Source organism: Coenobita brevimanus, chromosome 31 (genome assembly GCF_032717465.1).
Source record: "Coenobita brevimanus isolate Jiangsu-jjx chromosome 31, ASM3271746v2, whole genome shotgun sequence".
NCBI classification, from domain to species: Eukaryota; Metazoa; Arthropoda; class Malacostraca; order Decapoda; family Coenobitidae; genus Coenobita; species Coenobita brevimanus.
The window spans coordinates 28,971,041-28,987,467 of record NC_136984.1 but is presented as its reverse complement, the minus strand read 5'-3'; the positions used below and the strand labels follow the sequence as shown (position 1 = coordinate 28,987,467).

Sequence of the window (16,427 nt, the reverse complement as noted above, 5' to 3'; positions counted from 1 at the left end):
CTCACCCACATTCACTCTCTAGTTAGTCTCTCATTCTTCATCCTGGGTCTCCTCCACCTTACTCACATTCACTCCTAGTCAGTGTCTCTTCATCTCACACACTTTCACTCTCCTAGTCAGTCTTTTTTCCTTCCTCTTTTTCATCTCATGCACATTCACTTCTAGTCAGTCTCTTTTCCTTCCCCTTTATCATTTGATGCACATTCACTCCTAGTCAGTCTCTCTTCCTTCCTGAAATACCCACCCCAAGAAGGGACCACAGACATGGCGGTGAAACATCCACCCAGAGGAGAGACCATGGGGAGGCGTAGAGTGTGTAGAGGGCCTGGGCCAGACAGTCCTATGTCCCCCGCCACCATGCGCCCCTCTTCCCCTCAACAGACCCAACAAGAGGTATGCCTCCCTAGCACACTACTCTCCAGCCAGACCAGCACTCGCCAGGATCGGGGTAGGACCTGTTCCTTAACAGTTCCAGGTAGAACCGCGATGACGGCCACCATCTGCGCTGGGGAGAAGACAGCCACCGTATACTTCTCTTCTACTGATATCCCCTGCAAGACCCCAACGGTGTCCACAGTACCTGCTGGGGAGGGAGCAGCCACTGTATGTCCCTCACCTGCAGACTCTGCCGGGAGGAGAACCGCGGCGACAGCCACCGTCCGCGCTGGGGAGAGGTCGGCCACTGTCCGTCACTCATTTGCTATCCCAGGGCCAGGTAGGACCGTGGCGACAGCGACCATCCACGCCGGGGAGGGAATGGCCACCGTCTGACCCTCATCTGCTGCCTGTACAGGGAGCAGGACTGCGGCAACAGACACTGTCCATGCCGGGGAGAGGTCAGCCACCATCCGTCTTTCACCTGCTGTCCCAGGGTCCCGCAGAACTATGGCAGCACCTCCTGTGCCCGTCGGGGAGGGAATGGCCACCATATATCCCTCATCCGCTACCCCTGTGACACCCCGTAAGGGTAACGTCCCTTGCTGACCTCACCCCTCCAGAGGCCGAGTGGAACACCTCTCTCTCTCTCTCCACAGAGCGAGCCCCCCAGCGGAGTTGCAGCTGGAGAGGATCTGGAGTGGCCCTAAAGTGAGTATGGGATAAACGCCCTGCAGCCAGCGTCCCGATGTTGCCCCTCGCTGTCGGACTCCTGGAGGAAGAGACGTCACAGTCAGCCCCTGACGGTCTCTCGACCTGAGTGAGGCTGCAGCCTCTAGCCACCCCGGGGCACCCCCAGGACTCCCGGCTGAGGCCTCCCCAGCCCCACTGATGAGTGGTCCTCTTCTAGGAGCAGGCACAGGGAAGCACGCCTGTTCGCCCTGTTTGGCCCAAGTCACGAGGGCCAACCTAACCGCCAAGGCCCCACCAAGGAAAGGCCTCCCTTAACACCGCCCAGCAGCCCATCTCGGACGACCCAGCCACTGGGAGTAGTCCCATGTTTCATGAGGGAGAGCATGCCTGATGGGACTCCTCCTACGCCAGGACGACACCTGCAGCTGCCTAGTCACCAGTAGCCCCAGCCGGGTCATCTGTGTCTCTGATAGTGCCATTGACTTGTATATTATATTGTGTTGTGGCATTATATATTTCTGTGACAGTATACCTGTAAGGTTGGCTGAGCTGAGTTTTTATGCCCTGTTCCTCTAGTTCCATGCTCAAGACCCGGTCTTCAAGGGAACCCCAGATCAGTCACTCGTGTACAGAGAGCAAGAAGTTGAGCTCTGAATACGTTGCATAATACTGGTGGCTAGTTGTGGTTCTTGTTCTGGTCAGAGAGCAACGAGGAACAAAGGGAAAGTCTAACAAAATGGCGGGCAAACCACACATACAATTGCCAAAGTTCAATCCCGAACAATGCAACATAAACACATACGTGTGCATGATCAAGCCACTACTGAACATAGAACTTAACCACGACAGAGAGAAAACAACAGTTACCCTATTCTACCACACTTGGACAAAACGGTGTCACCACAAAGATCATCCCAGAGCTGACATGGGCACAGTTCACACAAATCATGACACAAGCACTCACGTAATTTTTAGGGAAAGTTGTCACCTTATCTCTGCTCGACACCCTCACCTACGACGAAAACCTGGATGACACACTCATCCAGGCCAGGCAACTCGCCACTGCCGCTTACCCAGAGACCGGCACAGCCACCCTGGAACAACATATCTTGAGGATCCTCCCCAGCACCATAAGGAAACACTTCACCATCTATGACCCAACGGGAGACCTCGACAAAGACGTCCAGCTGGTTAGACGCCTCCTAGCCGCTTGCTTCACCCCCACAGCACATCGGCACAGTCAGCAAATTCTTGACTCTGTGGGCACCGCACCCTAAACCATGGACACCCCACGTCCATGCAAGCACTTCAGTGACATCCACTATACCCAGGGCACTCCCTATCAAAAAGCATCCCACCCCAAAGGAGAATACTAACCTTATTTCCATCAACCCATGGGAATTCTCTGCCTGTAGTCACCGATGCCCTATTCACAACATATGTGAACAGCTGAAAGCTGCCCGGTGCCGATCTACCAACCAAGTGCATCGTAAAGTCTCCTCCCTGGACAACAAGTTCACTGAAGCTGATGCCTCACTCACTGACTACGCCAATCCCGGGGAAATAGAGCCTGAAGAAGAAGATGCCCCGCAGCAGCTGGATTTTTTAGGACCGCCCCTACACCTCCCCATGGTGGCGAGGACCACCTCACAAAAATACCGCCTCCCACTCTATGACAAGATGAGACTGAATGGGGTAAAAGCGAAGCTACTGGTCGACATAGGAGCAGCCAGATGCTGCCTCTACAGTCACTTCTACTCCAGCCATGCCTCAGCTTTCGGCCTGCTCTTCCCTACTTCAGCTCACCTCATAGATGCAGGGGATGACCCCCTGTCAATACTTGGGGAAACCCAGACCCTGCGTGCCAATACCAACCAGGAAGTATCTACCCAGCACAAGTTCATCATCTTTGACTATGATGGCTACTTGGGGCTGGACCTCCTGCAAATTTTACATACAGCATTGAATGTCACAAGCAATGTCTCCACTTCCAGAAGCCTCCAGACTCCCCCCTCTCCCAGCCATTCTGCACCTGCACACCTCCACCTTCTCCCTCACCCTTCCCTTCCCCCCTGTCATGTCCTCTACCCTTCCCCTCATCCCCATTACCCCTCCCGCTCCTCCACACACCACATTTCCCGCTACAATCGCCTCCTCCCTCACTATTTCCCCTCAGCACGAGGCCTGGCTTCAGCTGAACAGGCCCACTGGAACCTCCACCCTATTTTCTCCTAACTTGCCTCCTGGAGCCATCTCCTGTCTACTATTCCCCACCTTCCTCCCTCCCCCCACCTCAGAGCAGTATGCATCATCAACATCTCCACCCCCCTCACCCTACCCAGAGGATTAGTGGTCCGTGAAGTGAAAGAAACAGAACCATGGCACCCCCCCTCCTCTCCTGCCACCTTACCACCCCTGCCAGAACACCTCTCACCACAACAGGCTGACAGCCTCCAACGCCTCCTTCTGGACTTCCAAGACCTCTTCGCATCAGGACCGGCAGACTTCGGCCACACCACATACCTGGCGCACAAAATCCACACCACAGGACCACCCATTCGTCAACCATTATGGCGAAAAAAAAATCCAAGCAACGGGCCGAGGAAGACCGGCATGTCCAGGAAATGCTCAATGCCAGCGTCATATCCCCATCCACCAGCCCTTTGTCCTCTCCAGTCGTCCTAATGAAGAAAAAAGACAGCACAATGCACTTCTGTGTGGATTATAGATGACTAAATGATGTGACCACGAAAGACACCACTCCGCTGCGCAGGATAGACGATTCCCTCGACTCCCTGTATGGAGCATCCTGATTTTCCACCTTGGATCTCCAGCCGTGATACTGGCAAGTCCCTGTACACCCGGAGGACAGGCAGAAAACAGCTTTCTCGACCAGCAACAGGAAGCACTGTGAATTCAACGTCCTCCCCTTTGGAGTTTGCAACGCCCCCGCTACATTTTCCCAACTAATGGAGTCAGTCCTCAGCGGCCTCACCTGGGACATCTGCCTGGCATACCTGGATGACGTCAATTTTTTCAGCCGGACATGGGCCGACCAACTCCAATATCTTAAGCAAGTCTTCCTTCACATTTGACAGGCCAGGCTCAAACTTAGGCCGTCAAAATGCATCCTGGCTGAACGGTCCATGTCCTTCCTGGGACACATCATCTCTAAGGTAGGGTAGCACACAACCCTGACAAACTGTGTGCTATCACAGACCTCCCTCTGCCATGAGATATCCAAGAAGTCTGCGCTTTTATTGGGCTCACATCCTACTACCGGCGTTTCATGAAAGTGTTCGCAAACATTGCGAAGACCCTCCATGACATGACAAAAAAGGGTGAACCATTCACCTGGACAGATGATTGCATTACAGCGTTTTACACCTTCAAAACCAAGCTCATCACTGCTCCGATCGTCGCTTTCCTTGACGACAAACTGCCTTTTCGTCTATACGCTGACGTATCCCTAGTGGCGATCAGTGCAGTCCTTGACCAAGTCCAAGAGGGGCAAGAGCACATAATCGCCTGTGCCAGTCGTACCCTCAACCAGGTGGAGAAAAACTATGCTGCCACCAAATGAGAATGCCTAGGCATCTTATGGGCATTGGAACGCTTCCGAGCCTACCTCTTGGGCACACACGTCACCATCATAACCGACCACCAGTCCCTGCAATGGCTGCACCAGTCCCAGACCCACAATGCCCAGCTTATCAGGTGGAGAAGAACTCTCAAAGAGTTAGACTTCGAGTTTGCCTACTGGCCTGGCAAGTTACACACTAATGCTGACACCTTGTCCCGACTGCCCATCAACTCCATCAACATAGCTGCCGACCTCCTACACCAGTGGCAAAACAAGGAGTGCCCCAACTAGATGCCACCACAACTATTTTCTTAGCTCCACCATCATGGCAACCACCTGCTCATCCAGTCTGGACACATAGTGCTCGACCCTGACACTGCTCTTGACGCCATGACCAGCTTACACTCATATAATGGCATCCATCTGGGCACCAAGCAACTACTACAGGTCTTTAATGACTTTTACTGGACACCCGGCCCCTCCAACGTGGCCAAACAAGTTATTCAGACCTGCCAGGCCTGTGCACTAGGCAAAGACATCACACAAACGTCTGGCCCTTCGGGAAAAATCACTGCCCACAAACCATGGCAACTGCTGTCGGTAGACATCGTTGGCCCCCTACCACCTAAAGCCGGCTACAAATACGTCATTACATTCGTGGACACATATTCAAAATTCCTCATCGCCTGCCCGGCCAAGGAACACTACACCGTAGCCGTGGCCGATGCACTCGTCTGCCACGTCTTCCCTTACTTTGGCATTCCCCAAGCCCTTCACTCAGACAATGCCCTGGAACTTACCAGCAAAATACTGAAGGAGCTCGCCACTATCTTTGGGTACCAACTCTCCTACCCCTCTCCCTACTGGCTCCAAGGGAATAAGATATGCGAGAGAAGCCACTGCACCCTTCTCAACCAGGTGCAGACCAGGACTGAAGAAACAAAAGACGGGGACTGGCCAGCACATGTGAAAATTGTACAATAGGGCATGAACACCTGCCCCCTAGAAGACGATGTTACTGCTCATGAACGAGTGTTCGGGGAAACTCTGCTCCTCCTACCCCTTTGACACCACCTACAGCCCCCCTCCACATCCCACATGTCCGACCCCCTTCACCATCTCAAAAGCCAACTGCATCACCTACAAAAACACCAAGACCTTCAACCTGACATCACCCCCTCCAATCCCTACAAGCCAGGGGACTCAGTTATGGTAGCTCAACTACCAGTCCTGACCAAGCTTTCACCACGGTTCTTAGGGCCACACACACTCATCAATGTCCCCAGTCCCTACCAAGTAACAATACAATACCCCGACATCCCGCGTACATACTGCAACCACCACTTGCAGCTCTTCCGCCCCCCACCCACCACCCCAAACCACACACCTGACTCATACACCTGCTACATCACACCTTCTCACTCCTCGCCCTCACCCATGCCCCCTTCCACAATCACGTCCCTCACCTTGCTGTCCACCAGTTCCACACCATCCCAGTAGACCCCCGCCACACCTCCGGCACGCTTACCTCCCACCTCACCACCCGCCACCACACCACCACCACAGGACACACAGGTCCCGCCACACAATCGGAAGGCCCCCCCTACCCACCCCTGGCCACTCTGCAACCCCACACCAGCACTTCATCCTCGACTACGGCCACAACCCCACCTCCTAACGCAAGAACTCCCCCACCCAAATAAACAACCACCCCTCGCCTGGCTGCCTCACCAGGTGACACCAGCTCCTTGCCACCGACACCTGTCCTCACAACTATCACGAGCAGATCTGGCCAGCTCTCCCGCCCACCAGCTAGGAACGCATCCACACCCTCACCCACAACCCCAGCGCCCCCAGCACCATCCAAACTGCCCACCTCCACCTCCCCCACACCCAACACATCCCCCATTACTCTAAGGATACATCAGTGGAAAATTCCAGTGGCCAAACCCCCCAGGGCAAAGATTTGCACCTGTCCCTGGCGACCCCTCAAAATCCAGGTCACCTCACCCTTCTCCAGCATTCAGCTGCCAGACACAGGCCACTCACTACCTCCAAAAATGAAGATCCGCTGAGTGTCCTGGACCCCTGCTTAGGGGAAGCACCAATGCATCTGGGGGACACCTCACCTCCTCTCCTCCTCCTGAAGACCCCGCAGACCTCCACCCTCCACATAACCTATGCCCAGCACCGGGAACCAAACCTGCCCACCCACCACTGGAATGCCTTCCTTCAGCACCTCACACTGACCAGACAGACCACCACCTCTGACACCTACCACCTCCAGCCACGGGGATGTGACTTTTTCCCCCCCGACAGTGGTGAAATACCCACCCGAAGCGGAGACCACAGACAGGGTGATGAAACACCCACCCCAAGGAGGGACCACGGGGAGGAGCATAGAGTGCGTAGAGGGCCTGGGCCAGACGGTCCTATGTCCCTCGCCACCATGCGCCCCTCTTCCCCTCAACAGACCCAACAAGAGGTACGCCACCCCAGCACATTGCTCTCCAGCCAGACCATCACTCGCCAGGATTGGTGTGGGACTTGTTCCTTAACAGTCCCAGGGAGAACCCTGATGACAGCTACCATCTGCGCTGGGGAAAGGTCAGCCACCATCCATCTCTCACCTGCTGTCCCAGGGTCCCGTGGAACTGCGGCGGTGCCTCCTGTACCCATCGGGGAGGCAATGGCCACCATATGTCCCGCATCCCCTATCCCAGTGACACCCCATAAGGGTAACGTCCCTTGCTTGCCTCACCCCTCCAGAGGCCGAGTGGGACGCCCCTCTTTCTCTCTCCCTGCAGAGCAAGCCAACCAGTGGAGTTGCAGCTGGAGTGCGTATGGGATAAACACCCTGCAGCCAGCACCCCAATGTTGCCCCTCGCTGTCAGACTTCCAGAAGAAGAGACACTGCAGCCAGCCCCTGACGGCCTCTTGACCCAAGCGAGGCCACAGCCCCCAGCCACCCTGGGGCGCCCCCAGGACTCCCGCCCGAGGCCTCCCCAGCCCCACCGATGAGTGGTCCTCTTCTGGGAGCAGGCACAGGGAAGTGTGCCTGTTCGCCCTGTTCGGCCCCTGTCCTGAGGGCTGACCTAACCTCCGAGGCCCCACCAAGAAAAGGCCTCCCTTAACACCGCCCAGCAGCCCACCTCGGACGACCCAGCCACTGGGAGTAGTCCCATGTTTCCTGAGGGAGAGCATGCCTGATGGGACCCCTCCTACGCCAGGACGACACCTGCAGCTGCCTAGTCACCAGTAGCCCCAGCCGGGTCATCTGTGTCTCTAATAGTGCCTTTGACTTGTATATTATATTGTGCTGTGGCATTATATATCTCTGTGACAGTATACCTGTAAGGTTGGTTGAGCTGAGTTTTTATGCCCTGTTCCTCTAGCTGCATGCTCAAGACCCGGTCTTGAAGGGAACCCCAGATCAGTCACTCGTGTACAGAGAACAAAGAGTTGAGCTCTGAATACATTGCATAATACTTCCCCTTTATCATCTCATGCACATTCACTCCTAGTCAGTCTCTCTTCCTTCCCTTCTCCATCTCACCCACAGTCACTCTCCTAGTCAGTCTCTCTTCCTTCCCCTCTCTCCATCTCACATTCACCCTCCTAGTTAGTTTCTCTTCTTTCTCTTCTCCATCTGACTCACATTCACTCTCCTAGTCAGTCTCTCTTCCATTCTCCATTTCACACATTCACTCTCCTAGTCAGTCTCTCTTCCTTTCTTCATCTTACACATTCACTCTCCTAGTCAGTCTCTCTTCCTTTCTTCATCTTACACATTCACTCTCCTAGTCAGTCTCTCTTCCTTTCTTCATCTTACACATTAACTCTCCTAGTCAGTCTCTCTTCCATTCTCCATTTCACACATTCACTCTCCTAGTCAGTCTCTCTTCCTTTCTTCATCTCACACATTCACTCTCCTAGTCAGTCTCTCATTCTTCATTCTTGGTCTCCCTCTCCACCTCACTCACATTCACTCCTAGTCAGTCTCTTCCTTTCTCCATCTCACTCTCACTCTCCCGTCTGACTGTCTTCCTTCCCCTCTCTCCATCTCATGCACATTCACTCTCCTAGTCAGTCTCTATAATGCATCTATCCCACACAGGCTCTGAACAGTGACGTGAATGAGCTCTCCACACTTCACGACGAAACACTTCAGCTGGCCAATGCGTCCAGGGCCATGGCCAGGGAAGCGAGTCGAGAGGCACTGGCCATATCTACCAAAGCGTCCAGTCTGGCCATACCCCAGATTGATGTGGAGGAGCTGAGGAATGAAGGTGAGTGATGGTGGTGGTGATGGTAGTGGTGATGATGGTGGTGGTAAAGTGGTGGTGGTGGTGATGTGGATGTACTTAGGAATGATGATGATGGTAATTGTGAGGATGGTGGTGGTGGTGATGGTGAGAATGGTGATGATGATGGTGTGGTGGTGGTTGTGATATTGATGATGGTGTGGTGGTGAAGTGATGATGATGATGATAATGATACTGATGATGATGATGATAATGACCACCTCTTATGGGATTCAGGCATCTGACTATGGATAGATTTCGCCTATTAATTTTCTCCAACAAGGAGAGTATGTTTTCACTCCTGTTTGTTTGTTTATTTGTTTGTTAGCAGGATTACTCAAAAACTAAATGAGAGATTTGGACCAAATTCGGTGGGTCGATAGCCCATGTACCAGGGAACAGTCAGTTAACATTTGGGACCGATCCACATCGTATTACAGATTCTGGATCTGGAAAATACTTTTTTGTGAAACCATAATCAGTGATGAGAAACCTTAACCCATGATGAAGATTGGTTTCGAAATTACGTTGCCCTTATCGGAGAGATGCGCTCCACCGAGTGCCCCTCTTGTTACACAAGTATTTAGGAACTGACGAGTGCATTATGAGTGATACAGGTGAAATGGGGGGCGAAGGAAATGTCAGCCAGTCCTGCTGTAAACAGAGAGAGTGTTGTGTGGGATAACTCAAATTGTATCATATTGTATCGTTTATAAAGGCTCCAACATTCATGCGTCAGCCTTGGTCGCCTAATGGCGGCTGTCAACACAGCTCGATCTCTGGCAGCCTCCTTTTTCACTCCCTTGACCCTCAGTATAAAGAATTGAAAATTTAACATAACTGATTTGACCTGGGAGATAAGGGACTGAATAGGGAGGCTGTCAGAGATCAAGCAGCACGGAGAGCTGCCATTATGTGACCAAGACTGACGCATACAAGCATACTGGAGGATTTACTGTATAAAAAATATGATAAGAACAGTCACTACAATCATGAAGAAGGCAGACACTGAATCCATCCCCCCACCTGACAAAATTCTGACTATATTTTCTAGCTTCATCCATTACTGAGGAAGCAGAACGGAACAGGAGTGCGGCACAGGACTTGCTGGATCAGAGTGAGGGCCTGCTGGGAGAGACAGATCTGGAAAAGCCAGACATCAAATCCTCCCTCCCATCTACTGATAAAATTCTGATTATATTTTGCAGCTGCGTCCATCACTGAGGAAGCCGAGCGGATCAAGAGTGAGGCACAGGATTTGACGGACCAGCGAGAGGGCCTGCTGTCTGACGTGCAGGTGCAGCTGGAGGAGACGAGTGAATTAGTTCGCCGTGCGTGGGACCAGCAGCAGATTACGTCAGAGCTGCTGGCTGACACACACACCGCTGAGGGGCAGGCCAAGGGGGCGGTGGAGAAGGCCGAGGAGACACTTACTGATGCTAAGGAAATACTGCAGACTCTACAAGGTGATTCTCTCTCTCTCTCTCTCTCTCTCTCTCTCTCTCTCGCTCTCTCTCATATTATTGATTCCAGGGGCCTAAATGATGAGTGAATGAGTGTTTGGCCCATTTTGTTTGAGAGACTTTTGTTCATTATTATTATTATTATTATTATTATTATTACTGTATTATTATTATTATTATTATTATTATTATTTATTATTATTATTATTATTATTATTATTATTATTATTACTGTATTATTATTATTATTATTATTATTATTATTTATTATTATTATTATTATTATTATTATTATTATTTATTATATTTATTATCTATCGGATACGTTTATGTGAAGCTGCAGAGTGCGGTGAATGTTTCTGGCGTATTAGATGAGCCAGGATTCCAGGGGCTCAAATGGTGAGTGAATGGAAGTGTGGCCCATTAGAATGGGTAAATTTGGGCTGTCTGGACGTTGCTACTCCTCACCCTGCCCTAGGGTGGGAAAGGAGGTCCGGATGTTGATGATTATGATGATTGATGATGATGATGATGATGATGATGATTATCCATCCATCCATCCATTATCCAATCTTACGTTGCCCCTTGAGGAGCGTAGGAGCCCGGGGCTAGGCAGTTGGTCCCGACATTTAAGATGAGAGTGACCAACCTCACTCATCCCTGAGTGGCATTACATGAGCAATCAACCCCAACCACCCCTTGGATATAAACCTTCACCGGCTCAATCCGATTGGAGCACAATAATTACCCACTAAACCACCAGGCGCCAAAATTTGGTTATATGGTTACCACCCAGCGTAGTAAATAGTTTCCTGGTGAACAGGAAACCATTTGGCTTGTCACTCAGTGTAGAGTCACCCACAGGCAGAAGGAAGAGGAAAGAATGAAGGAAAGAAAGACAGAAGAGGGAGTGTAATATTATTATTATTATTATTTTTACTATGAATTCTACCTCACTCCAGCCCTAGGTGGGAAAAGAGTTCTGGATGATGATGATGATAATGATGGTGTTGATGATGATGATGATGATGATGGTGATGACAGTGATGGATATGATAATGGCGTTGATGATTTATAATGATAATGATGGCGATGATGATGATGTGATAATGACAGCTATGATGATGATGTTGGTGATGAGTGATGATGACAATGATGGTGATGATCACAGAGATGATAATGGTGATGATGATGATGATGGTGGTGACTGATATTATGATGATGATGATGATGATAAGCTGTAAATACAGTGAGCCTTAATAATGATGTAGGTATGGGACTCCTTGGTTACTAGTCAAAACAACCCTCCAGTCTGACTACACCTGGCCATCAACTGAACTGAAGGGGTTAGTGATCTCTGAGGTAGAAATGAGTTTCCTTGGTTACAACTCTAAACGACTGAGGTAAGAAGTGTTAACACTGGGGGTGGGGTTGTGAGAGGAAGACCGAAAAAGACCTGGGACGAGGTCATAGAATGTGACCTTAGGGATAAGGGACTGAACAGGGAGGCTGCCAGATTCTGAGCAGCATGGAAAGCCGCCATTAGGTGACCAAGGCTGACTCATGCATGTTGGAGCCTTCATAAACGATTCAATACGATGATTAACTTGGTCCTGTGTGACGCCATTTTCTTTCTTCAGATTTTGATCAGAAAGTCCAGGAGAGTCGCATAAAGGCAGAGGAAGCCATGAACCGCATAGATGAGATCGAGCAGCTGATCATCGAGGCAGAGACGCGTACACAGGAGGCCGAGGAGGCACTGAAGGGGGCTGAGAGTGATGCCAAGAACGCCCGAGACATTGCCAGGGATGCACAGGACACGGCAAACGAGGCCAGTGAACAGGCGGGCGACGTGAGGCTACAGGCAGACGCAACGAAGGTCGAAGCAAGCACGTTGAAAGATGAGGCGGACCGGCTGGCGGGTCGGGTGGCCGAGACGGACTCCAGGGTGCAGGGTTTCGAGGTGCAGGTTGAAGCGGATCGGGAGCAGGTCCTGGAGGCCCAAGAGAAGGCGAACCAGGCGAAGGAACGCGCCGATGAAGCCAGCGCCAAAGTCCACGAAGCATATGAAACCGTTCAGGAGATTCTGGAGTTGCTGGAACGATCGCAGGACCTGGACCCAGAACAACTGGAACTGCTGGAACGAAGACTTGAAGCAGCCAGGCTCGCATACCATCAGAGTGGCATAGAGTCTACAGTCACAGAGCTGACAGAGGCAAAGGGTTGGCAGGAGTTGCAGATCTCCAACTATGAGGAGGAGATACGCCGGCTGCAGATAGAAGTGCGGAATATTGAGGAGATCAAGATATCGCTTCCTGACGGCTGCTACAGTCAGACCAAACTCGAGCCTTAAATCCATCCAACAAGTCATTCATCCTGTCCTTTAGCTAATTGGTATAAACACTTGACTCCTTCACAACGATAAGGTATTTTCCTGCTCATTTTCCAGTTAAAATTTGCGGCCTCTAGATGATTCTAACTTGGCAGAGACTTTCCAAACTGGATCTGGTTGCCAGAGATTGAGCAGCATGAAGAGCCGCCACCAAGGCCGACACATGCAAGCTTGTTGGAGACTTGATAGATGATATGAGAAATTATTATTATTAATATTTTTTAATGCAAGACAGAAAAAAACAATGGCTAGTACAGTATATCCTTCATTTACAACTTGCCAAGTGGAAGGACCCTGTTCCAAACTTCGTGGGAAGACTGCAGCTTGCTTGTGGTTTATGCGTCTGCTCTGTTAGACAGACAGAGGTGCAGCAACAAGAATAACAGCTGAGTATAGGAGATCTGGAAAGAAAATTGTGTGGAGAATAAATCATCGTTGTGAAGGAGTTAAGGAAGCAATGAATACCAACCAGCCCTCAAACGTAAACCCTTATGGAGTGCCTTAACCCACTAGACAACCAGGCATCCATGTGTTAAGTAGGTTGTTAAAATGTGTCAAGGGAAGTTAAAATCTATGCCAGTGATATGCAGTGTGGATATACCGTGCTAATTTACTGCACACTTACGGTTTAAAATTGCTGATAGACAAACGCTGCTGTGTGAGTGGGTTTTATGCCCCAGAAGTCCATACTCTCTCTCTCTCTCTCTCTCTCTCTCTCTCTCTCTCTCTCTCTCTCTCTCTCTCTCTCTCTCCTAATTTTACTGCGTAGTTGTGGTTTGAAATTACTGATAGACAAACACTACTGTGTGAATGGTTTGTATGCCACAGTCAGAAGTTCATTTACCTCTCTCTCTCTCTCTCTCTCATATTAAGTTTTATGTAATTTTTAACCCCTTCACCCTGATGATGAATGTCTTTTTTATGCAAGAAAGAAGGAACCAAAGGCCAGAAGCTCGGAAGACTGTTCCCTCCAAGAAAAAATAATTCATGTTGCGTTCATTTTCAGATGCCTGGACACACTGCGTTTGAAAGACTGGAGGTCATAGGCAGTAGGAAATTCAGACAGAGGAAGACAGTAGGATATACAGAGGAAGACAGTAGGAAATACAGACAGAGGAAGACAGTAGGAAATACAGACAGAGGAAGACAGTAGGAAATACAGACAGAGGAAGACAGTAGGAAATACAGACAGAGGAAGACAGTAGGAAATACAGACAGAGGAAGACAGTAGGAAATACAAAGACAGTAGGAAACGAAGACAATAATACAGACAGGGGATGACAGAAATACACACAGGAAGACAGTATGACAGACAGAGGAAGACAGCAGGAAATACAGACTGGGTAGTATCAGGTGAGCAAGACAATCATACAATATCATCAGGCAGAAGGGGTCGAGAATACGCCTCTCTCTCTTAGGTTAAAAAGTCCTTTCTTTTTATACGTAAGATTTAGTTAAGAAATTTTTCGTAACTCTCCTTTGGCCACTGTATTTATTTTTTGTTAATAAGTGATATTTGGTGCTTTAGTGGGTGCCTTCAGTTGGTGGCACTGATATATAGTGAGGTGGCGCAGCTGTGGTGGTACATAAATGTCCCCACAGATACTTTCCTATCCCCTATTAGGAGGATGCTGGGGTGAATAACAGGAAGATTCTCACACACACACACACACACACACACACACACACACACACACACACACACACACACACACACACACACACACACACACACACAAAACTTAGTGTCCACAAAATTTCACATCTGAGAATGTGAACATGGTAGACTGCAGACTGAAATACTCTCCTCCTCCTCCTCCTCCTCCTCCTCCTCCTCCTTCCTCTTCTTCTTCATCTCCTCCTCCTCCTCCTCTTTCTTTTTCTTCTTTGTCTTCATTATCATCATCTTTTCCTCCTCCTCCTTCTTTCTTCTCCTTCTCCTTTTTTTCTTCTTTTTTTCTTCTTTATTCTTTTTCTTGTTCTGCTTCCTCTTCCTCTTCTTTCAGGGGGTAGGGAGGGAATGGACGGACGTTTATACACCCCTGCAGTGGTCCCATCCAGTTATATCAGTGCCACCACATGAAGGTGTCCCTCTACCACTATAAATGGCTTACCATGTTGAAAATCAAGCTTTTTAACAGAGGCCACACAGATTTAACCAAAGATACGACAAGGATAACAGCTGGTGCGTCTTGTCATAATTCTGGCCATTTTGTTTCCACTGCCAATCTAGTGCCAATGTTGTGTAGAATTAAAACTTTTAATTATTTTTGTCTGATTATCCTGTGATTTGGAGTAAGTATTACGGAAGCCTCGCGAGTGTGTTTGGCCCATACAAATTTACAGTAAAACCTTCCTATAACGGACTAATTGTGGTAAAGCTTGATCTGATAAAGCCGAGTCCGTTATATCCGATGGTCCCCCCTTAGGTGGGATTTCAAACAATGTTTGAAAATAAGTTGCATATTGTACCAAAAATGTAAACTATACACATTTGCCGCTAACTTGGCCCATAATTTCACCCTTTCGCAGCCTGTTTGACATCCTTGTCATTGCACTTCATGACTAGTACAGTATTATTATAGTCTGTTATTACAACTCGGCAATCATGTTGGGAAGAGCAATTTCAGGCCAGGTTGGAGTAAAAGGGATAGGAAAGGTAGGGAGAGCTGGAGCTCCTGTTTCACTAGCTACCAGAATATCTGACCCTTTGCAGACCTCTTCAGTGTGACACTGCATGAAGAGTAGACCAGCATACTCTTCCAAACACTTTCCTCTGTTTCATGCACTACCCTACGTACACTTTACAAATCACACAACGTACCCCACTACGTCACGGGTTGACGCCAGCAAAGGCATGCGGCCAAGAAACTTTGCCCCTGCTACCTAGTGGCGGACGTAGCAAGGGGAAGCGTGATGGGGGCTCCGCCAGCACAGATTTTGGGGTCATGATGGGATGGGGCTGGGATAGGGCTTTGCAGTTCCCAGACTGCCGCTTCCGCCCAATGGAGAGGGACCTGAACCAAGGAGTAGCACCTCGGGAGGCTGCCTTATCAGTGGGTGTATAATGGCAGGGTAGTTACAATGCCAAGGCACGCATGGAGGGTGTCCCTGTAGCTGTCCTGACAGAGTGCCCTGAGGCCACTGCCACAGCCACTGGTCATGGCTGGTGGGCTCTGTTCCACGTCCCATGTCTGGACTCGGGACTGAGTGGGTGGGTGGGGCCTGTGCTTTGTCTCTCGCCATTATTTTACCGATTATTACAAAGAGAGAGAAAAATAAAAAAACAAACCTGAGGAAACTTAGTCACCCAAGGGGATCAGAGTGGTATCATGGAATGTGAGTAGTCTGAGAGGTAGAGTGAGGGAAGTAGTTGAGACATTGAGTAGAAGGTGGGTGGATGCTGGACGTGTGCAGGAAGGATCAGCCAGAATGATTGCAGGGAGGGACTCTCAATAATAGATATTCTGACAGCATAGGGCAGATGGCTATGGTGGTGTGAGTGTGTTGGTTAAGAAGATATGGGTGGAATAGGTCGTGAATGTATTGAGAGTGGGTGAAAGGATGATAGTGAAAATTTTGTTCGGTCGGGTTACATTTTCAATTATATTGGCATA

General features: G+C 49.9%; 1 protein-coding gene across 2 annotated transcripts in view; it reads left to right on the top strand.

The window, feature by feature from the left end:
• The window catches only part of LanB2 (laminin subunit gamma-1), a 140,019-nt gene extending 124,715 nt beyond the window's left edge, over nt 1-15,304 (top strand). For both annotated transcript variants that reach the window (XM_080269103.1, XM_080269102.1), the window contains 3 exons: nt 8,769-8,940; nt 10,164-10,421; nt 12,059-15,304. In XM_080269103.1, coding sequence (XP_080125229.1) covers nt 8,769-8,940; nt 10,164-10,421; nt 12,059-12,771 — 1,143 coding nt within the window. In that variant the 3' untranslated portion in view covers nt 12,772-15,304. The remainder of the gene's footprint in view (nt 1-8,768; nt 8,941-10,163; nt 10,422-12,058) is intronic.
• Nucleotides 15,305-16,427: the final 1,123 nt, after the last annotated feature.